Source organism: Hemicordylus capensis, chromosome 5 (genome assembly GCF_027244095.1).
Source record: "Hemicordylus capensis ecotype Gifberg chromosome 5, rHemCap1.1.pri, whole genome shotgun sequence".
In the NCBI taxonomy this organism is placed as follows: Eukaryota; Metazoa; Chordata; class Lepidosauria; order Squamata; family Cordylidae; genus Hemicordylus; species Hemicordylus capensis.
In genome coordinates, this window is record NC_069661.1 from 237,484,220 (window position 1) to 237,508,405 (window position 24,186).

Consider the following 24,186-nt stretch of genomic DNA (forward strand, 5'->3'; position numbering starts at 1 on the left):
ACTACCATTAGGCAAGGGGAGGCGGCTGCCTGGGGGCCCCCACGCCTCGAGGGGCCCCCCAGAGGCAAGTCACATGTGAAGTGAGTGTGTGTGTATCAGCGAGGGGCCATTTTAAAATTTTGTCTCTGGGCCCACTCCAGCCTCATTACGCCCCTGACCAGGGGAGGGGGTGGAACCTGACGAACTGCAGCTTCACATACTAGCAACACATTCACAAGGCAAAAATGAAGCAGTGGTTTCTTAGGTGCTGAATAATAGGAACTGTCCCTGGGGGAAATGAAGTGTATATGGTGGTGCGCCTGTACTTCAAATATTCAGATAGGAAGACAGAATAAGGTTTCAAACAATCCCCACTCTTTAGGTTCTGGGTTTTCTATTTTCAAAAGATCTATAACTTAACCCCCCCCCCCTTTTTTAACAGAACTTGTTCCTGGGCTTGGGATTGCTCCTAAGATTGATTAGTTAGTAGCATTCTTTGCACATTAGGAAGAATCTTGGTAATATTAGTAATGCCAGGTTGTGGTTTAGCTTAATTACTTATAGAAGTAGAGGTTTTATAAACCTGTCTTTAAAGATCTGACTAGGCTCTACTCTGTAGCTAGACAGGTATTTATTTTGTCTTTGCATTAATAAAGGAATTCTAGAACTCTCAAAGTATAGCAAAATTATTTCTCTATACAATGAAATCGGTAGAATTTCTTTAGAATCAATGGTTCTAAGATGAATAAAGGTAAAGTGTGCCATCGTCGGTCAACTCCTGGCAACCACTGAGCCCTGCGGTTGTCTTTGGTAGAATATAGGAGGGGTTTACCATTGCCATCTCCTGTGCAGTATGAGATGATGCCTTTCAGCATCTTCCTATATCACTGCTGCCCGATATAGGTGTTTCCCATAGTCTGGGAAACATACCAGTGGGGATTCGAACCGGCAACCTCAGGCTTGCTAGTCAAATCATTTCCCCACTGCGCCATTACACAAGAGAAAATTCAAATGATGAACCACACTAGACTTCCATGATGGAATAGAGCGTTTCCAAGAAAATATAGTTAGAGCAATTTGAGTTGATTGTAAAGTTCAGTGTATACTTCAGATATTAGACTATAACTCTCATTATCCCCAGCTGCAATGAACTGTGGCTGAGGATGATGGGAGCTGTAGTCCAACAACAATTGGAGAGCCTCAGGTTGGCCCCTGATGATTTATATCATTGTGGCCTATGGCTATCTCATCGTTAATGTTAAAGAATACATATGAGATTGATGGTCAGTCAAGGATGTGACCCGTAATATGCATTCAATGGAAAGGGGAGAAGTGAGATGAGCAATCAAAGGTCCTGATATTCAGGGAGCTCATTCATTCATTCATCATTAGAGAAAGCGGCAAAGCATATGTGGAGCAAGAGCTACCTCGAGGGTGTGAAGGGGGGTGGGGGGAGGAGGTCAGACAGAAATAGAATCATGTCAAGCCTCCAGGAGGCAAGTGTGGAAGCTCCTAGCTTTGCTTGGTGTGATTAGCAGTGCAAGGGCTTTGCAGGATTAAAGACAGACAGCCTCTGCATCCATGCTGCTGCTGCTGCTGCTGGAGAGCAAAAAGGAGGAGGGGGGCTGATCAGAAAGGTTAGCCTAGTGACACTGCCAAGGGGAAGTGTATATGGAGCACAGGCAGAAAGGCCTAGGATGACCGTGAAGCTCCAGTACTCACTCATCCCAGCTCAGCGGCTGCCTTCCCCATTTAACTCAGTGGGACAGTTTTGCCTGCAGAGAAGCTCAGCTCTTCCACTCTAAGGGGTTTAATCAGCCCCCTCTCCTGCAGGGTCAGGTAATCCCTCTGAGGAATGCACGCCAGCATGGAAAGCTACATACCAGCTTTGGCTTGTGCTTTACAGAGGAATATTTAAAACCTGAGCAAGAAGCCTGCCATGGATACTGAGGAGGTCAGTCAGAGTAGACAATGCTGAGCTAGATGAACCAAGGCTCCGATTTGGTATAAGGCAGCTTCCTCTGATCTTATGTGTTCTTTAGACACCACTTTCAATGAATAAATAACAGAACTAACGAATAACATGGAACATAGGAGCATAGGTGGCTGCCATATACTGAGTCAGACCATTGGTCCATCTTGCTCAGTGTTGTCTACACAGATTGGCAGCAGCTTCTCCAAAGTTGCAGGCAGGAATCTCTCTCAGCCCTAACTTGGAGATGCTACCAGGGATGGAACTTGGAACCTAGAGCAACTCCATTCCCTAAGGTGCTATCTTATGGTGCTCACATATAGTCTCCCATTCAACTGCAACCAGGGCAGACCCTGCTTAGCAAATGAGACAATTTTGGACGCTTTCCAGATTACCCGCCCAACATGCTTCGGTTTGGGCAAATCGCATTCAAAACGTAAATAGCAAATCACCCAGCAGGGGGAGCAGTCTGGCAAAAAACTAACAACGGGGAAATACAGGAACCTTTTTACGCCAGATATACAACTGTTATAGCAATAAATCGTAGCAATTAAATCCAAAACAAGGCATCAGAAATGTGAACAGCACCCTGCTATCAGCGTAGGGACTGTGGTGTCATGATGCAGGAAATATGGAAGCACTATTTGGAGATACGTTGTGACCCCATTGCAAAGTCTAATCTGGAAAGCGCTACTCTGGCAGAATCAGCCTCTCCTATCTGCAGCAGCTACTCCAAAGGATTTCACCCCCTCCATTGGAGTTTTCAGCTCTGTGTGGCTCTCAGCTCTTTTCAGCAGCTTCTGGCAGCTCCTTCAGTTCTGCTTCTGATGACTTCAGACTGACTTCCCCAGACTGGACCCAGACTGACTGACCAACCAACTCTCCCCAGTGTGTGACTGCCTCCTTTATATGCTTAAGCGTTTCACTCAATTTTTGGAGTGCACCCAATCAGAATTAACTTATATTTCCCTCCATTTAAAAACAACAACAACCCACCAAACGGATTCAATCTCACCTCCAGTTCCCTCCTATGAACTGAAACTGTGGACTTTTGACCTGCTACACAGCTTACAGAACAGAACATGGGGAATACACAGACACTTCAAAATACAAGCAACAGAAAGATAATAAGCAATTCAACACAAAATTGAGGATTCATCTTCATCCTCCACAGCATACTAAATGTGTGTGTGCACAACACATAACACACACTCTCCCCTGTCTCAGAAGAGAAGTAAAACTCTTTGTCCTCTGCTGATAATATTGCTAAAAATACTCACAAACAATGCACATACTCCTTTTCTTTCTTTCTTTCTTTTTTCTTTTTGCTATTTAACTTGACTGTATCCAAGTATGGGCCACTCAACTGTGATTAATCCCCTTTTCTGTGCACCATCCACCACTGGAATCTGAAATGGCATCCCTGAGATGCTGCAGTTATTTCCACCCTGAAGCCTCCAGGTACTGAAGTCAGGCTTGTGCTCCTTGCTATTTCCTTGATTCTTCCCTGGGTATATGTGTAGTGCTTTGAAACAAACTCCCCATTGTTGTAAGAGCTCCCTATTTCCAGCGGGTTTTAAGAGAGGACTCATAGGACATAGGAAGCTGCCATATACTGAGTCAGGCCATTGGTCTATCTAGCTCAGTTTTGTCTTCAAAGACTGGCAGCGGCTTCTGCAAGGTTGCAGGCAGGAATCTCTCTCAGCCCTAACTTGGAGATGCTGACAAGCGAAGAAACTTGGAAACTTCTGCTCTTCCCAGAGCGGCTCCATCCCCTGAGGGGAATATCTTACAGTCCTCACACATCAAGTCTCCCATTCATATGCAACCAGGGTGGACCCTGCTTAGCTAAGGGGACAAGTTATACCTGCTACCACAAGACCAGCTCTGCTCTCTAGAGACTAGCTTTCCTCTGGTCTGATGCATTTATTTAACCAAATAATTGTGCATTTGATTCACAATTAAAAAGTTGATTTTTATTGTTCTATCATTTTGAATTGGTTTTTTTAAAAATTAAACTGTTTTAATTTGGTTTTAATTCTGGTTTTATCATTTGCTTTGTAAACCACCACAAGACACTGGTATGTGGCAGCATAGAAATGTAATAAATAAACAAACAACAAACAAACAAACAATAGTAAGTACCTAGGGCAGGCAGAAATTGAACCCCCCCCCCAAAGACAAACAAGAAGCATCCACTAAATATCAGCAAGAAGGTGACCACATCTCAAGATGCTATGAAATATGGTTTATAGAGAGATGGGTTTGTGATCCGCTTGTTGACCACACGGTGACTTGCCTGCCTGGTGTGAAGCTTGTGGACATCACACCGTGTCTAGATAGGCTCTTAGGCAGTGCTGGGGAGGAGACAGCTGTCGTGGTGCACGTCGGCACCAACGATGTGGGGAAATGTAGTTGGGAGGTCCTGGAAGCCAAATTTAGGCTGATAGGTAGCATTTTGAAGTCCAGGACCCCCAAGGTAGCATTCTCAGAAATGCTACCTGTTCCACGTGCAGGTACAGTGAGACAGGCAGAGGTGAGGGGTTTCAATGCATGGATGAGCCGTTGGTGCCAGGAGGAGGGGTTTAGATTTATTAGGCACTGGGATACGTTTTGGGGAAAGCAAGGCCTGTATAAAAGGGACAGGCTGCACTTGAACCAAGATGGAACCAGACTGCTGGCACTTAAAATAAAAAAGGTTGCAGAGCAGCTTTTAAAATGACACCTGGGGAACAGCCGATGGGAGCTGGGCAGTATCCCGTTCAGCAAAAGCCATCCTTTAAAGTGCGAGGGTGCAAAGGATTCAGATAAAAGAGAAGGGGACAGAGCAGAACCGCATAAAGAGCAGACAGGAGCCTATGCCAGCTAGTCAAAGAGTCAAAAGAAAGATAGCATACATCAGGTAAGAGATTCAGCATATACAGTATGTCAATGCCAGAAGCCTCCGAGCCAAGATGGGTGAGCTGGAGTGCTTGGTTGCTATTAACACAGAAATAGATATAGTGGGCATAACAGAAACATTGTGGAACAGTGAGAACCAGTGGGACACTGTTATCCCTGGATATAAACACTATAGGAAGGACAGGGAGGGGCGCCTTGGAGGTGGAGTAGTAGCACTATATGTTAAAGAAGGGATAGAATCTAACAAGCTAGAAAACCTAGGTGGACTGGAGAGTTTCTCAACCTTTTTGGAGTCAAGGACCGCTAAATTCGTCATGCAGAGTTTCAAGGACCGCTACATTTTTTGTGTGCAGTTTCTAGTCCCAGACCAGCAGTTAGCAAAGGGGTTTCAAGTTTATCTATTAGTACAGGCATTCACAGGTGTTCACCACTCAAATGTCCTGATGGACCAAAACTGACCGTGACTTGGCTCATGGGGGCCGAGGCCAATTTTTAGGGTGCTGATTATTAAAATAACACTTAATCAATCAATTAGATCCAAGTGAAATTAATGAAAATGAATTTAATCAATATTTAACTTTTTAAGTTCTGGCTCAAAAGGGGGAGGGAGGAAAGGATGAGATATCATGGCTCCCTGGCACCTGAGATTTGTCCAGTCCAGATTTAACATTACCATATTTTAAAAATAGGTTGCAACCTTACACTCCATTCTTCCAATTCTGTCTTTTCTTACTCCTCATCTATCTATTTTGCATATAAACATGCAGGCAGGAACTTGTGTCAAGTTCCTGTATACATAATATCTTGCTTCTTAAATGCATAAAAATAGTAATTTAATATTGCTTTTAAAATAGTACTCTCTCTTACACACACAGTACTCCCTCTCCAGCTTCCCTCCTCTCCATTTGGTAATCACTGCCCTTGCTCTCCTTAGCAAATGGGACAATGCATGTTTGCTACCATAAAACCAGCTTATCAACTTAATTGATAGGAAGCTTAAAACATGACATCTCATATCATACTGGAAGTCTGTAACCAAACATCATCCAAAAACCCTCCAAGCAGTACACTCAGAACTAAAACACTCATTACCTTGAAAAGGTAATGTTATGGTAATGAACTTTACACATCAATATGGCATCCACATTAGGAAAGTAAACCACAGGGAATGGGGTGGGAGATTTAACCCTCATACCACACATTCATATATATCCAGGTTTTTACAACTGTAATGATTTTTAAGCAGAGGTTTAAGGGGGGGGGAGTACTATGTACTCACACATGAGTGGGAAGACTTTTAGTGGGTCTCTTCTTCATCCTTCTTTCCCTCCTTCTCTCTCCTCTATTCACCATTTCATACCTTGCTACACCCAGCCCCCACTCCACCCCCTTTCTCGTGATCTCTTTTTTCCACTGGTTTTCTCAGTTCACACACATTGCACTAGTTCTCTCTCCTGCCTACATGTTTGCTTTTAAAAATCCCAGTTTATGTTAGCTTCATCCCCTTTTGTTGAGTCAGTACATGATCAGCCCGCCCCTCACCCCCACCACTTTCATTCTTCTTATCTTTCCCTTCTTTTTTCATTTGATCAGCACTGTTGCTTACTTTTGTTTGTTTTCTTATCTTTTGCCTGCCTGCCTTCCTCTGTTCCTCCTCTGTAGTAGTTCAAAACAGAATTTATGCATGCAGAAGTTCAGAACAGAGTTTATGCATGCAGCACTCCAGCCAAGCCAAGCACTCCCTCTCACTCGCCCTGCTTCCTGCCTCCTGTGTGTTTCACCGGCTGCATACCAGTGAGTCACTCGCTATCTCCTCTCATCAAAGAGACTGGAGAGATTAGCTGGGAGTGAGAAAAGGCTGTCTGGGACTCCGGAGGAAGACAGAGCCCTGCAGCAAAGGCTGCCTGGTTAAAGATTAGCTCCAGGGAGCTAATCTCCAGGGTGTTAAAGGACTGGCATGCTTGAAAAGGAGGGGGTGTTAAAGGACTTGCAGGGACCGGCACTCAACCCCCTGGGGACTGGCAGCAGTCCGGGGACCGGCGGTTGAGAAACTGTGCTCCACAGAATCCCTGTGGGTGACAATACAAGGACTGAAAGGAAATGTGCTACTGGGGAAGTGCTATCGCCCTCAGGATCAAAATGCTGACAGTGACTGGGAGTTGCAGCAGGAAATCAGGGAGGCCTCAAGGAGAGGCAGGGCTGTAATAATGGGTGACTTCAATTACCCACACATAGACTGGGTAAATTCACAGTCAGGTAATGACAAAAGGTCAAATTTCTAGATACGCTAAATGACTGTGCCCTAGAACCAACCAGAGAGGAGGCGACCTTAGACTTAATTCTGAGTGGCACCAAGGACCTGGTGCATGATGTCAGTGTCATCAACCCTTTAGGGAACCATGACCATAGTGCGATCAAATTCAGCATACATGCAGGGAGAGAATCACCAAGGAAGTCTAACACAGACATTTTGAATTTCAGAAAAGGAAAATTCTCCAAAATGAGGAGTATGGTGAAAAGATAGCTGAAAGGGAAAATCAGGAGAGTCACTTCACTCCAGAATGTATGGAGTTTACTCAAAACAACAATTAGAAGCCCAGTTAGACTGTATACCACAAAGGAGGAAAGGTACAACTAAGTCCAGGTCCAGGAGGATGCCAGCATGGCTAACAGGTAAAGTCAAGGAAGCCATAAAAGGGAAGAAGACTTCCCTTCAAAATTGGAAGGCCTGTCCAAATGAAGAGAACAGAAAGGAACACAAATTCTGGCAAAAGAAATGCAAGGTGACAATAAGGGAGGCAAAAAGAGAGTTTGAGGAACATTTAGCCAAAAGTATCAAGGGGAATAACAAAAACTTCTTTAAATACATCAGAAGCAGAATACCTGCCAGAGAGGTGGTTGGACCATTAGACAATGAGGGAGTGAAAGGGATTATTAAGGAGGATATGGAGGTTGCAGAGAAGCTAAATGAGTTATTTGCATCCATCTTATCGGCAGAGGATACTGAGCATATACCTGTTCCTGAACCAGGCTTTTTAGGGATGGATGCTATAAAGAATTGAGTCATACATAAATGACAAGAGATGATGTTCTAATCTGTCTGGAAAAACTGAAAACTAACAAATCACCAGGGCCGGATGGCATCCATCCAAGAGTCCTCAAAGAACTCAAATGTGCAATTGCTGGCCTCCTTGGTAAAATATATAATGTGTCCCTGCAATCAGGCTTTGTACCAGAGGACAGGGGTTATCTGAGAAATTACAGGCTGGTTAGCTTAACGTCTGTTCCAGGCAAATTGATGGAAAGCATCTTCAAGGATAAAATTGTAAAGCACATAGAGGAACAGTGTGGATTGCTAACTGGTTGAAAGACAGGAAACAGAGGGTAGGGATAAATGGAGAGTTTTCACAATAGAGGCAAGTGAAGTGGGGTCCCCCAGGGATCTATACTGGGACCGGTGCTTTTTAATTTATTCATAAAGAATCTAGAAGCAGGGGTAAGCAGCGAGGTGGACAAATTACCAGATTATACCAAAGTATTTTGGGTAGTGAAATCAAAAATGGATTGTGAGGAACTCCAAAAGGATCTTTCCAAACTGGGTGAGTGGGTGACACAGTGGCAAATGTGGTTCAATGTTGGCAAGTGTAAGGTGATGCAAATTGGGATGAAAAACCCCAACTTCAAGTATACATCTATGGGATGTGAGCTGTTGGTGACTGACCAGGAGAGAGATCCTGGGGTCGTGGTGGACAGCTCGCTGAAAGTGTCAACTCAATGTGCAGCAGCTGTGAAAAAGGCCAATTCCATGCTAGGGATCACTAGGAAGGGGACCAAAAGTAAAACGGCTAATATTATAATGCCCTTATACAAAATTACGGTGCGACCACACTTGGAGTACTGCGTACAATTCTGGTTACCACATCTAAAAAAAGACATTGTAGAACTGGAAAAGGTGCAGAAGAGGGCAACCAAGATGATCAGGGGCCTAGAGCACCTTTCTTATGAGGCAAGACTACAACACCGGGGGCATTTTAGTTTAGAAAAAAGACAACTGCGGGGAGACATGATAGAGGTCTATAAAATCATGCATGGTGTGGAGAAAGTGGATAGAGAGAAATTCTTCTCCCTCTCACATAACACTAGAACCAGGGGTCATCCCATGAAATGGATTGCTGGGAAATCTAGGACCAACAAACGGAAGTACTTTTTCACACAATGCATAATCAACTTGTGGAATTCTCTGCCACAAGATGTGGTGACAGCTAACAACCTGGATGGATTTAAGAAGGGTTTGGATAACTTAATGGAGGAGAGGTCTATCAACGGCTACTAGTCTGAGGGCTATAGGCCACCTCCAGCCTCAAAGGCAGGATGCCCCTGAGTACCAGTTGCAGGGGAGTAACAGCAGGAGAGAGGGCATGCCCTCAACTCCTGCCTGTGGCTTCCAACCGCATCTGGTGGGCCACTGTGTGAAACAGGATGCTGGACTAGATGGGCCTTGGGCCTGATCCAGCAGGACTGTTCTTATGTTCTTAATAGGAGGTCCTTTAATTATCTGTAGTTATTATATCCTTAAATTTTTGTAGATATTATATGTCCAATTATTTGTAGACACGTTATATGCATATAATATTTATTAATAATAATTAATTATTATTATTATTATTATTATCATCATTTTATATCCTGCTCTTCCTCCAAGGAGCCCAGAGCGGTGTACTACATACTTAAGTTTCTCCTCACAACATCCCTGTTAAGTAGGTTAGGCTGAGAGAGAAGTGACTGGCCCAGAGTCACCCAGCAAGTATCATGGCTGAATGGGGATTTGTGTCACGCCCTCGATCTCAGACAGTAGGAAAGGGAAGCTGTCAACTTTTCAGCCGATGCCGGGGTGTCTGAGGGGCAGAGCCCGGCTGTCAGTTTCCAAGAAACGGCTGAGGCAGATGATTCAGAGCAGGCACAACAACCTGAGACAGCAGAAACCGTGACGGACCAATCAGAAGAGGAGCTATGCAAGCAACCTCCACTGACTCCACAACAGAGGAGAATCACAAGACGAAGGACACAGCTTGAAACTATCAGGAGGAGTAAACGCCTCTTGCAGAGGGCTGATAAGCCTTGAATTCCTGCCAGCTGGGAGCTCTCGGCTTGTACTATAAATTACGTCACCAGCTTTCTACTCACTGCTGGAAAGCAACCTTTGTCAACTTCCGTGTTGACAGCTTGCAGCCAAGCCCGATAAAGAAGAACTGTGTCCGAGCCGTATCTTGTTTCTGCAGCTCCATTTGATACTGTGGACTTCCCTGCCAGGTGGCCAGATACTGGCAATTTGAACTCGGGTCTCCCTGGTCCTAGTCCAGCACTCTAACCACTAAACCACACTGGCTCTTTTATTATTTACAAATTATTTACAAATAATTCTTTACAAATAATTAAAGGACCTCATATTCCATAGCACCACAAAATATGGTCTCCTTCTTGCTGATACAAGGGCAGGCTCCAAGCTGTCAAAAACGTGAAATTCAAGGAAATTTCAGGTTTCCTCCCAAGGAAAGACATCTGAGAATTTCCAAGCAAAGTCAAACAAAGTGGGATGTTGTGGTTGTTTTTAAAGACAAGTGAGATTTCTCAGGGGATTGCAAAACATCCATCTCACTCAGTTTGATAGATCTGTTTCCATAGGGGGCCAACCTAGTCACAGTAGTGCCAGAAACATTTGTTTAAACCTAGGTCTTCCCCATTTATGGATACAATTGGAGATGGTGATGGGGTCCATGAACAAAAAGGGTGCATGGGTTTAGGCAGCCATGCTTGCAGCTTAAAAGTAGTTTTCCCTCCAAATAGTTTCCCTCCTATAATTTCCCCTCCAAACCAATTCCGCCCCCCAAGTCCTATTCAGAAATTAATGTCGTTCACATGACCAAAAATGTAGGTGGGGCACAGGGTTGGCAGGAAGGCAGGCTCTTGCCTGTCTTCCTGCACAAGATTGATTTTTTCTTGCACAAGATCAATTTTTTTCTCTGCCACTCGCACAGCACACGAGCTGCACCACAGCAAGTGGCAGAGCAGGGAGCCGGAGGAGGAAGTCCTCCGGCATCCCTCAGTGATGAGAAAGTCCTCCGGCATCCCCAGAAGCGCAGCGCATTGAGGGATCCTCCCTCAGCCAGGCGCTCTTGTGTGCAGCCAAAGCATAAACATGACCCTGGACTTGAGGTAAAGGATGCACTCAGGTAAAAGCCCAGCCAGATAAAAAACTCAATCTACCAGGGGAAGCAGTACCGGAATCGGCCTCGATCCCAGTGCTGCACACGATCAACCCTAACCTGGGTAGGACTGCCCATGTGCACAGCCTCAGTATGTTCTATGAGTATACAGATGTCTGTACACTCATATGTGTGTTTGTATGAATGACTGTACCTACATTCATTTTAAACATGAACCTGGGTACAGGCTCCTCAAATGCATTTTACAAAGAGGAAATTTACTGCTGTATCTGCATTCAACATAATGTGTGAATAACTGTATCCATGTATATATCTGTAGCTGTGTACACTGTACGTTTGTACAAGTGTTCACATAATAGCCCAGTTCAGACATTATGCTGTACAAGTGTACAGATGTCTGTACACTCATATATGCTTTTGTGCGAATAACTGCACCTGGGTCCATTTTAAAAGTGAACCTGGATACAGGCCCTTCAAATGGATGGTACACACAAGAAGTGTACTTCTATACCTGCGTTATGCATAATGTGTGAATGACTAACCTGTTTACAATAAGATTCCAAGAAGCCTTGGAAGGATTTAGTGTTGGCTCTACCAGTGATTCTGTTGATGACCTGGTGGACAACTGCAACTGCAAATTCATCCAGGGCAGCAGACATGATTGCTCTTAAGCGTCCTCTCTGACCCATTTCAAAATTGGCCCCTTGATATATGGAAGAACTGTGGGTGCTGAAGTGGCAAGGCAGACGACTGGAGTGCAAGTGGAGAAAGACTTGATTCGAATTGGGCAGATTACAACAAAAAGCACATTTGAAGACCTATGCTTAGGCAATACGTGCAGCAAAGAAGCTATTCTTTTCTGTCTGTATTGCATCTGCAAGCTCACAAATAGCAAAATTGTTCAGGGCTGTGAGAGGGCAAGTACATGCCCCTCCTACCTTGAATTAGAATTTGGAACCATCGCTGTGACGTCTTTAATGACATTTCATCTTTGCAGATAAAATCTCTCCTCTTCGGGCTGATGTAGATTCAGACCCCACAATTATTGCAGAGTCTAATGCAAAGGTGTCTAGCAACTTCTTTTATGTGGTCAGGCTGGATCAGTTTCAGTTTCTGACTCCTGATGATGTGGATAAGCTGTTTGGAGCGGTGCAGCCTACCACCTGTTCTCTTGACCCTTGTCTAACATGGCTGTACTATCTGGCGAAGGATTGTTGTAAAGGGCCTGGTAGATATTATAAATGCTTCTCTGAGGGAGGGCAAGATGCCTTCCTATCTTAAGGAGGTAATCATTAGACCTCTTCTGAAGGAGCCTGCATTAGATCCCACATAGTTGAGCAAATATAAGCCTGTCTCCAACCTTCCATGTTTGGGCAATGTAATTGAGAGGGTGGTGGCCTCTCAGCTCCAGACAGTCTTGGAAGAAACTGATTATCTAGACCCATTTCAAGCCAATTTTGCTTGACTAACAAGCAGAAGGTTGCCGGTTCGAATCCCTGCTGGTATGTTTCCCAGACTATGCAAAACTCCTATATTGGGCAGCAGCAATGTAGGAAGATGATGAAAGGAATCATCTTATACTACGCGGGAGGAGGCAATGGTAAAACTCTCCTGTATTCTACCAAAGAAAACCACAGAGCTCTGTGGGCACCAAGAGTCAAAATCGTCTCGATGGCACACTTTACTTTATCAGGTGGAGATTGCCTTGGTCGGCCTGATGGATGTCAATTCCAATGGAAAATTGACAGAGAGAGTGTGTGATTTGGTGCAGGGTGTTATCAGTATGCTACAAAACACTCAAATCTATTTCTCCATGTCAATATCATCAGGAGAAGGTATAACCTCCCTAAATGCCTACCTGGAGGCAGTAATGGGCTGGATGAGGGATAATGAACTGAGACTGAATCCAAATAAGATGGAGGTAGATCAAAATTCTGCAGGATCAGAACAAATGTGATCTGCCAGATCTGGATGGTGTCACACTTCCCCAGAAGGAACAGGTATGCAGTCTGGGAGCGCTTCTGGATCTAAGCCTCTCCCTGGTGTCTCAGGCTGAGGCGGTGGCCAGAAGTACTTTCTATCAGGTTCGGCTGATATGCCAGCTGCATCCATCTCTGGAGATTAACAACCTCAGAACAGTAGAACCCACCCTTTCACTCCCACTTAATATATTATTGGGATAACCAATGGCCCTGCTGCCATCACATCTAGTTTGGACTTGAGACAGAATTTAGTAACAGAGAACCAATTTGGTACCCTATTGTACATTTTAGGGCAAGAAATGAGTAAAATCCAGTGGCTTCAGAATGGAAATATCACACTGAGGTCAGCTGGAAAATATATAAGCAGGTGCTGCAGCAAACATATTATTGCTTTTTCTGTCAACCCTGCTGATGCTTATGGCAATAAAAGGATTTCTTATTGAGAAAACCTGATTTGTTGCTTTCAGGTTCCATCTGATGATCACAGAGGAATGAGAACAAACGCAAAGATGATATATGTTGCTTCCTCAAAACATCTGAGTGCAATGCTGTAGACTCATGATGAAATTTAGCAGCCAAGCAATGGCAGAAACAGTGAGTGATTAGTTGAGGAAAGGCTGTTTGACAGAACAATATTTCTACCTAAAACCACTTTCACTGCCAAGCAGAAATAGACACAACTGCAACACCAGAAGATTTTGACACGGCTCACATTCTGTGGCTTTGATTCACACACAGGCATCCTCCAGAAAGCTTTGCTTTCATATCCCTTCTCCAGAGCATACTGTGTCAAAGGGCAATCACTTTGTAGGATTTTTGAAGCCCTTTAAAAACTGAATCAAAGTACTGTAAAGCCCATTTTTATTTCTTAGGATATAATGCACCCACAGAAAAACCAGGAAAACAAAAATAAGTATTCTTAAAAACTATTTTTTTTAAAGGATAAAGTTTTGCCTCCTTGGTTGTACCATAGATACCGTCTTTACCTGAATCCAAGACTAGCTTTTTTCCAAGTTCTTTGATGTTAGAAATTGGGTGGTTGTCTTAAATTCTGAGTCCTCTTCAACCTGTATTTCATCTCTCTATTTTAAGGGGGTCATCATAAATTCAGAGTAGTCTTCTATTTGAGTAATACGGTAATTAAGTTAAGCACGGGCTGGATAAAGACTGCAGCAGCACTTCCACACATGCCCCAACAGACTGCTATACTTCCCATGAAAAAGACAATCTCCAGAAGTAATAAAAAACCAAGGACCATTTGTTAGATGAGTCCTACGAGAAAGCCACCATAATGTATGTGCTTGCTCCACGGTGAGAAGGTATGCATCTGCAGATTAGCTTTGGAATTCTTGGCACTGCAGCATCTTAGGCAGTAGTGTACCAAACATGCAATCGGCAAAATATAGGGCTAAGCCAAGATGGGTGAATATGCTCCAAGAAAATTTCACACCCTTCAAAACACACTCATCAGTTTTGGCAATATTTTGTAGGAGGCTGCGGAACAGGGCAAAAATATCCACCTATTCAGAGTGAGCATAGGAAGCAGTATCATACTCTGATTACGCTTCATTATTTTATTTATTTATTTATCAAATTTGTACACCGCCTCAAACTTTCATCTCGGGGCGAATAACAATAGCATGAAACAAGTTTAAAATGTATACAAAATCTTAAAACAATTCTACAATTTAAAAATAAACCACATATTAAAACCTAAAAAATTTTAAAAGCTGAGAAAGCTTGGGCGAAAAGATGAGTTTTCAGGTGTTTTTAAAAAATTGCCAGAGATGGGGAGGATCGTATCTCAACAGAGAGCGCATTCCAGAGTCCCGGGGCAGCAACTGAGAAGGCCTGTCTCTGTGTAGCCACCAAACGAGTTGGCGATAACTGGAGACGGACCTCCTCAGATGACCTCAATAGGCGGTGGGGCTTGTAGTGAAGAAGATGCTCTCTTACATACCCAGGGCCTAAGCCGTTTAGGACTTTATAAGTTATAACTAGCACTTTGTATTTTGTCCCGAAACCTATTGGCAGCCAGTGTAGCTCCATCAACAGAGGAGTAACATGGTCTCTCCGAGATGACCCAGAGACCAACCTGGCTGCCGCATTCTGAACCAACTGAAGTTTCCGGACTATGTACAAAGGCAGCCCCACATAGAGCGCATTACAGAAGTCATGTCCGGAGGTTATCAACAGATGTATCACTGTTTTGAGGTCATTGATCTCGAGAAACGGGCGCAGCTGGCGTATCAGCCGGAGCTGATAGAAAGCACCCCTGGCCACCTCCTCAACCTGATAAACCAGGGAGAGGTGTGAATCCAGAAGTACTCCCAGACTGTGAACCTGTTCCTTTTGGGGAAGTGTGACCCCATGTAGAACAGGTAGATCAAGATCATCTCTAGAGTTCTGACCCTGCACAATAAATATCTCACTACAAAGCCAATTCTGACTGGCTGCATACATACCACTATGACACCATCACATAATCTCTAATGGGCTGGATCACATAACAAGAAAAAGAACTCTCTTGTTAAAAAGAAGAAGGTGCCTAAACAGTTACTAAAGCTGAAGCATAGTGAAACACAGAAAAAAGGCTAGGTTTTGGATAGTATTTTGGAGAAAGTTTCAGGACCCCTGAAGCACTGTTTTGCTACAAAATAGTTAGCCAAAAATATATGTTCAGGCCTTCATAAGATCTACCATTTTAAAAGATGCAGGTCAATAAATTTAAATTTAAAATATTAAAAGGAAAGTCAGATTTCAAAAGCTGTCAAACATGGACATCCATTGGCTAGAATATCTGAGTTCACTTCTGCATTCTATGTTGCATTAACAAGGAGAGCTGGTCTTGTGGTAGCAAGCAAGAATTGTCCCCTTAGCTAAGCAGGGTCTACCCTGGTTTGCATTTGAATAGGAGACTACATGTGAGCACTGTAAGATATTCCTCTCAGGGGATGGGGCTGCTCTGGGAAGAGCACCTGCCTTCTTGCAGGCAGAGGTTCCACATTCCCTCCCAAGCAGCATCTCCAAGATAGGGCTGAGAGAGACTCCTGCCTGCCACCTTGGAGAAGTCGCTGCCAGTCTGTGCAGACAAGACTGAGCTGGAAGGACCAATGGTCTAACTTGGTATAAGGCAGCTTCCTATGTTCCCATCTGTTGGAAATGCCAGGAACCCAATGCTAATTACTTTTGTATCTGGTGCCAGTATGGAGCTGCACAAAAGAATGGTCAAAATTAACACCCCGATAAGACATAAATTAAGTTTCCTTCCAGTTATTAGTCTCTTAGTTCAAAGGCTAATTGTGGTCATAGAGATAGATCATTCTTGTTAAGCCTCTTAAAAGCAGTTAAAATAACCACTGTTAAACAGTGAAAAATTTCAGCTAATTTCAGCATTTCAGCACTGAGGGTTTTTACCATGTCTACTGGAAAAACTAATTTTATAGGGAAAATGATATTGCTACTGGAATGATTTCTGGGATATGAAGCAATTTTCCCCCCTAATACAGTATAGACTAGGGATGTATGGAACCAGTTCTATTCAAACTGGGTTGGTTTGACTGGTTCAAACTCAAACCAGACCAGCCCCCCAAAAGGGGGCGCCAGTCTGAGTTTGAATCGAACCTACCCTGGTTCAAATGGAACCGGTTCAGAACAGTTTCAGCAGTTTGAGGGGTATACCTGCCTTTAAAATACTTCTAATGGCAGCCGGGGGGACTGGCAAGAGGTCACCTTACCACCACAGCTGCCGTCAGCTGTGGTGGCTCCTCTAAACTCCAGATCAGGTCCGGTGTTCCCAGCAGCGCAGCCCAGTTCTGGCCTCCATGCATGCACGCATTTGCGTTATCTCTGTGTATGCGTGGAGGTCATTTGCATGACAACACAAAATTGTGTGACCTCCACACTTGCACGGAGGCTGGAACCAGGCCGCACTGCAGGGAGGGCCAATCCTGGTCCAGAGTTTAGAGGAGCAGCCAATGCCGCCACTGGTGCTGCTAATGTGCCCTTCCCCCCCCACACACCTACTCCTATCATTAGAAGTATTTTAAAGGCAGGGTTCCTCTTTGCTTGTAAAATGGAATCTTTGCTGGATTCACCACATACCCCTCAAAGCAAATCAAACCGGTTCAATCGTCAAACCAATTCAAATTCAGTTTGAATTAGAACCGAACCACCGGAATCAGTTCTTTGTACCTGTCGTGGGGGAGTAACAGCAGGAGAGAGGGCATGCCCTCAACTCCTGCCTGTGGCTTCCAGCAGCATCTGGTGGGCCACTGTGCGATACGGGATGGTGGACTAGATGGGCCTTGGGCCTGATCCAGCAGGGCTGTACTTATGTTCTGTGCACATCCTTAGCATAAAATACCCCTCTTTTCTAAGTTGTGAAAAGTTCCAGTGCAGCACTATGCAACATTTTTGTTTTACAAAAAGAAATGGAAGTTTCCAAGGATTCCATATTACGAAGTACAGCTGCTATGTCTACAATAGGTGGTGAGACAATTTGGGTTGCCAACTTTCTAGCTTAGGCCTGAAATAGGTTAAAGCTACTCTGGGAAGTTGGAAGGCTACTCTGGGAAGAGCAGACACAGCTGAGAAGGTGAGCAAGCCTTTCTAAACATCTAGCCCTTTCCCCTTCAAACAAACTAACAGGAAGAGGGGAGTTTTGCAGGGGCTGTTTTTCTTTAAGGGGTAGGTCTTAGTCTCTCTATCTCTGTGTGTGTTACTTGTTAGGGTTACTTGTTAGGGTTAAGATATCACAGGGCTAGGAGTTCTTAGGGTTACCAAAAGGCAAGTGTTTACTAGTGGCTGCTGGTGGGGGTGGAGTCAGCTAGGGCTGGGAGAGGCCCCACATTCCTTTCCTTTGACTCACATCCTGTGTGACAGTTGGAAGGCTACTCTACATATGAGGTGAAGGCCCAAGAGCATAGCGAACAGGGATAGCAAACAGGACGTAGGAGTTTTGCAGGAGTTTAGTGGGAAGTGTGCGGGGGAGCCTGGAACAAGCCCCTGCGATCGCAAGGAGCACAAGGAGCCTGGTGGAGAAGAGAATGTAAGTACATATCCCTCCCTCATTTCCCTCATATTCTTGGGAAAGACTGTTTGGACAGTTAAATAGTTGAGCATTACAGCTGAGACCTATCCTAATAAACTATCTAATACACGGACAATAAGCTCCCTAAATACTGTAAATAGCCAACAAAAACAGTATGAAGATAGAAGGTCAGCAGGGGAAGGGGCACTTCCCAGTGTATTGCATAGAGTGCCACATGTATGACTATTTGCCCCATGGGCAGAAGTCATGGGTATGAGCTTGGTGCAAGGAGCTCCTGGCTCTCGGGGAACAAATCCGTTCCCTTGAGACCAAGGTGGCGGATCTGGAGAAGCTCAGAGAGACAGAGAGGCATGTGGATGAGACCTTCAGGGATGTGATAGAGGCATCCCACTCCAGGGATGGTAGCTCCTCTGCTGTCAGGGAGAATGAAGGTCTTGGGCAAGGAGGACATCAGTCTGAGGAAGAGGGAAATGCTCCTTTAGAAGGGACCACTTCCGTGGATGATGAGCCCATATCCTCTCGCACAGGGGATGCTCCTCTGGGGGGTGGGGGCCTCCTTGTAGTTGGTGATTTGATCATTAGAGGGATAGAGAGATGGGTTTGTGACCCGCGTGTTGACCGCACGGTGACTTGCCTGCCTGGTGCGAAGGTTGCGGACATTACGCAGCATCTAGACAGGCTCCTAGGCAGTGCTGGGGAGGAGACAGCTGTCATGGTGCACGTCGGCACCAACGATGTGGGGAAATGCAGTTGGGAGGTACTGGAAGCCAAATTTAGGCTGATAGGTAGCATTTTGAAGTCCAGGACCCCCAAGGTAGCATTCTCAGAAATGCTACCTGTTCCACGCGCAAGTACAGTGAGACAGGCAGAGGTGAGGGGTTTCAATGCATGTTGGTGCTGGGAGGAGGGGTTTAGATTTGTTAGGCACTGGGACACATTTTGGGGCAAGCAAGGCCTGTATAAAAGGGACAGGCTGCACTTGAACCAAGATGGAACCAGACTGCTGGCGCTTAAAATAAAAAAGGTTGCAGAGCAGCTTTTAAAATGACACCTGGGGAACAGCCGATGGGAGCTGGGCAGTATCCCGTTTGGCAAAAACCATCCTTTAAAGTGTGAAGCTACAAAGAATTCAGATAAAACAGAAGGGGACAGAGCAGAACCGCACAAAGAGCAGACGGGAGCCTGTGCCAGCAGGTCAAAGAGTCAAAATAATAGCATACATCAGGGGAGAGATTCAGCATATAGGTGCTTATACGCCGATGCCAGAAGCCTCCGAGCCAAGATGGGTGAGCTGGAGTGCTTGGTTGCTAACGCAGAAATAGATATAGTGGGCATAACAGAAACATGGTGGAACAGTGAGAACGGTGGGACACTGTTATCCCTGGGTATAAACTCTATAGAAAGGACAGGGAGGGGCGCCTTCGAGGAGGGGTAGCACTGTATGTTAAAGAAGGGATAGAATCTAACAAGCTAGAAAACCTAGGTGGACTGGAGTCCTCCACAGAAACCCTGTGGGTGACTATACAAGGCCGGAAAGGGAACATGCTAGTGGGGACGTGCTATCGCCCTCCAGGTCATAATGCCGACAGTGACTGGGAGTTGCAGGAGGAAATCAGGGAGGCGTCAAGGAGAGGCAGGGCTGTAATTATGGGTGATTTCAATTACCCACACATAGACTGGGTAAATTCACATTCAAGTCAGGACAAAGAGGTCAAATTTCTAGATACGCTAAATGACTGTGCCCTAGAACAGTTGGTCATGGAACCGACCAGAGAGAAGGCAACCTTGGATCTAATTCTGAGTCACACCCAGGACCTGGTGCATGATGTCAGTGTCATCGACCCTTTAGGGAACAGTGACCACAGTGCCATCAAATTCAGCATACATGTGAGGAGAGAATCACCAAGGATGTCTAACACAGACATTTTGAATTTCAGAAGAGGAAACTTCTCCAAAATGAGGAGTATGGTGAAAAGAAAGCTGAGGGGGGAAATCAGGAGAGTCACTTCGCTCCAGAGTGCATGGAGTTTACTCAAAACTACAATACTAGAAGCCCAGTTAGATTGTATACCCAAAAGGAGGAAAGGTACCACTAAGTCCAGGAGGATGCCAGCATGGCTAACGGGTACCGTCAAGGAAGCCATAGAAGGGAAGAAGACTTCCTTCCGAAATTGGAAGGCCTATCCAAACGAAGAGAACAGAAAGGAACACAAACTCTGGCAAAAGAAATGCAAGGTAACAATAAGGGAGGCAAAAAGAGAGTCTGAGGAACATTTAGCCAAAAGTATCAAGGGGAATAACAAAAACTTCTTTAAGTACATCAGAAGCAGGAAACCTGCCAGGGAGGCAGTTGGACCATTAGACAATGAGGGAGTGAAAGGGATTATTAAGGAGGATATGGAGGTTGCAGAGAAGCTGAATGAGTTCTTTACATCTGTCTTCACGGCAGAGGATACTGAGCATATACCTGTTCCTGAACCAGGCTTTTTAGGGATGGAGGCTAGAGAGCTGAGTCAGATAGAAGTGACAAGGAATGATGTTCTAAACTGTCTGGAAAAACTGAAAGCTAACAAATCACCAGGGCCGGATGGCATCCATCCAAGAGTCCTCAAAGAACTCAAATGTGAAATTGCCGACCTCCTTCCTAAAATATTTAACTTATCCCTGAAATCGGGCTCTGTACCAGAGGACTGGAGAGTAGCAAATGTAACACTGATTTTCAAGAAGGGATCCAGGGGCGATCCGGGAAATTACAGGCCGGTTAGCCTAACGTCCGTTCCAGGCAAATTGATGAAAAGCATCCTCAAGAATAAAATTGTAAAGCACCTAGAAGAACAGGCCCTGCTGGGAGTGAGCCAGCATGGCTTCCGCAAAGGTAAATCTTGCCTCACCAACCTTTTGGACTTCTTTGAGAGTGTCAACGAGTGTGTGGATCAAGGTGATCCAGTTGACATAGTCTACCTGGACTTCCAAAAAGCTTTTGACAAAGTTCCTCATCAAAGACTCCTGAGGAAACTTAGCGGTCATGGGATAAGGAAACAAGTACATGTGTGGATTGCTAACTGGTTGAAAGACAGGAAACAGAGGGTAGGTATAAATGGAGAGTTTTTCACAATGGAGGGAAGTAAGATGTGGGGTCCCCCAGGGATCTGTACTGGGACCGGTGCTTTTTAATTTATTCATAAATGATCTAGAAGCAGGGGTAAGCAGCGACATGGCCAGATTTGCAGATGATACCAAACTCTTCCGGGTAGTGAAATCCAAAACGGATTGTGAGCAGCTCCAAAAGGATCTCTCCAAACTGGGGGAGTGGGCGACAAAATGGCAAATGCGGTTCAGTGTTAGCAAGTGTAAAGTGATGCACATTGGGACAAAAAACCCCAATTTCAAGTACATGCTGATGGGATCCGAGCTGTCGGTGACGGACCAGGAGAGGGATCTTGGGGTTGTGGTGGACAGCTCGTTTAAAGTGTCGACTCAATGTGCAGCAGCTGTGAAAAAGGCAAATTCAATGCTAGGAATCATTAGAAAGGGGATTGAAAATAAAACGGCTAACATTATAATGCCCTTATACAAAACTATGGTGCGACCACACTTGGAGTACTGCGTACAATTCTGGTCACCACATCTTAAAAAGGACATTGTTGAACTGGAGAAGGTACAGAAGAGGGCAACCAAGATGATCAGGGGCCTAGAGCACCTTTCTTATGAGGCAAGGCTACAACACCTGGGGCTTTTTAGTTTAGAAAAAAGACAACTGCGGGGAGACATGATAGAGGTCTATAAAATCATGCATGGTGTGGAGAAAGTGGAGAGAGAGAAATTCTTTTCCCTCTCACATAACACTAGAACCAGGGTTCATCCCATGAAATGGATTGCTAGGAAATCTAGGACCAACAAATGGAAGTACTTTTTCACACAACTCGTGATCCACTTGTGGAACTCTCTGCCATAGGATGTGGTGACAGCCAACAACCTGGATGGCTTTAAGAGGGGTTTGGATAACTTCATGGAGGAGAGGTCTATCAATGGCTACTAGTTGGAGGACTGTGGGCCACCTTTCTGAGTTACACCCCTTTTGGGCACATGTTTCAGAAAATTGCATCCAGTTTATTGGGATGTTTGCTTGCATTAATTTATGGGTGTGATTTCACGCAACATTTGTTTAGGGCAATCAAATAAAACCCCAAGAACTGAAGGAAGAAGAAATGGATATTAAAAGGAACTGTACAAAGATTACTAGCTGGGAGAAAGTGAAATGCAATGAAATGAAATTTGACAAGAGCTCTAATCCAGACACATTCAATATTGCTTCTGGCATACTCTGCCCTTGGTACCAATTCAGGGAATCACTCAAGGTGTGAAGGTGTGAATTTAGAAATGAGTGCAAATGATGACTAATGAAAGTCTTGATATTCCCGTTTTCTATCCTAGTTCTTTTAAAAACAGAGATAAAATTAGAGGATTTTGGTACATGGAATTTCTTTGGAAATATATGCAATTTATATATGACTGACCTTCTGTAATAAGAGAGAGCCAGAATACTTTGAGACGATGTAATATAGGTCTGCACCAAAGGCATCAGCCCAGGACTTCACTCTACACATGAAAGAAGAGAACAAGAAACAGTTAAAATCTCCATGTTCAAGAGCCAGTTAGACAAGAATGATCCATTTATTTATTTATCTATCTATCTATCTATCTAAATATTTATTACATTTATATCCCGCTTTTCCTCCAAGGAGCCCAGAAACAATACTTGAATTTCGCCTCACAACAACCCTGTGAAGTAGGTTGGGCTGAGAGAGAAGTGACTGGCCCAGAGTCACCCAGCTAGTATCAAGGATGAATGGGGATTTGAACTCGGGTCTCCCCGGTCCTAGTCCAGCACTCTAACCATTACATCACACTTGCTCATGCTGCAATTCCCCTCTGCCTCTGCAATGCAACTTTGGGTCTTCTGGTAGCTGCTTAATGGTGGCGGCTGAAAAGTGCATGGCATCTATATCGTAGCTGCACAACTCCCCCACCCCCAGCTTTTTTTGGACTATGATTCCCATCAATCCTATTGGCTACTGTGGATGGGATGATGGGAGTTGTATGAGTAGTGCAACTACAGCTGGAGGGCCAAAGTTGTGCAGCCCTGATCTACACACACATCCTTCTCAGCTCTTGCTTTAGTCAGAATAATACAATCTCAGCATTGGAGTATATGACAAGTTCCAATGCTGCAGTCCTACAAACCATTAAGCTGCTTAAATCCCCTGCCATCACTGGGATTGAAGCTAACTACTGTATGTTTAGGATTGTATCCCAAATCTTCCAAACATCATAGTTCTTGAGACTAAATTGTGTTCCTGTGCAATTTCAGGAAGAACCTCAAGACTCACCTGTTTTCTCAGGCTTTTAATGAGAATTTTAATAATTTAAAAAAACTTGTTTTAATAATTATTTTATTCTATTTTTATTTTATAAATATATTTTTATTTTATAAAAAATATAATGTATTTTAATTTGTGACTTTTAAATATTTTAAATTGTGTACACCACCACAGGGTTGTTGTGAGGAGAAACTTAAGTATGTAGTATACCGCTCTGGGCTCCTCGGAGGAAGAGCAGGATATAAAATGTAAATTATTAATAATAATAATAGTTGTTGTTGTTGTTGTATATTAAAAATATATCAGGTGATATAAAAATATGATAACAAACATACATACATACATTTATTCTTGGAGGCATGAAGCCATTTTTAAGCCTAATCAGTCCCAAAATACTGCACTGTGAATTGTTCCCTTTCTCCCTGCAACATACACATAAGATGTAGAAAGTGGTTGTTTTCTTACAAGATGCTTATTGACTGTACAGTACACTTACTGCAGGTCCTTGGGACATTTTATTGTGAACAATATAAGGCTGGGTTAAATCAGAATTTCATGTCTGTCTGTGTGGTTGAGATGTAAATCAAAGAGAAAGGCTGCTTCAAGGTTTTCGGGTCTGAATATATATCCTGGGTTATAATCATGATTTCAAGACTATATGTGACAACCGTATCAGAATCTTCATAGTCTGGTT

The 24,186-nt window shown here is 44.2% G+C and overlaps 1 protein-coding gene across 6 annotated transcripts in view; it reads right to left on the minus strand.

Annotated features, from left to right (window-relative positions):
• Window positions 1–24,186, minus strand: part of CACNA2D4 (calcium voltage-gated channel auxiliary subunit alpha2delta 4) — a 301,745-nt gene that overhangs the window by 244,158 nt on the left and 33,401 nt on the right. For all 6 annotated transcript variants that reach the window (XM_053255008.1, XM_053255007.1, XM_053255006.1 and 3 more), the window contains one exon: window positions 22,629–22,710. In XM_053255008.1, coding sequence (XP_053110983.1) covers window positions 22,629–22,710 — 82 coding nt within the window. The remainder of the gene's footprint in view (window positions 1–22,628; window positions 22,711–24,186) is intronic.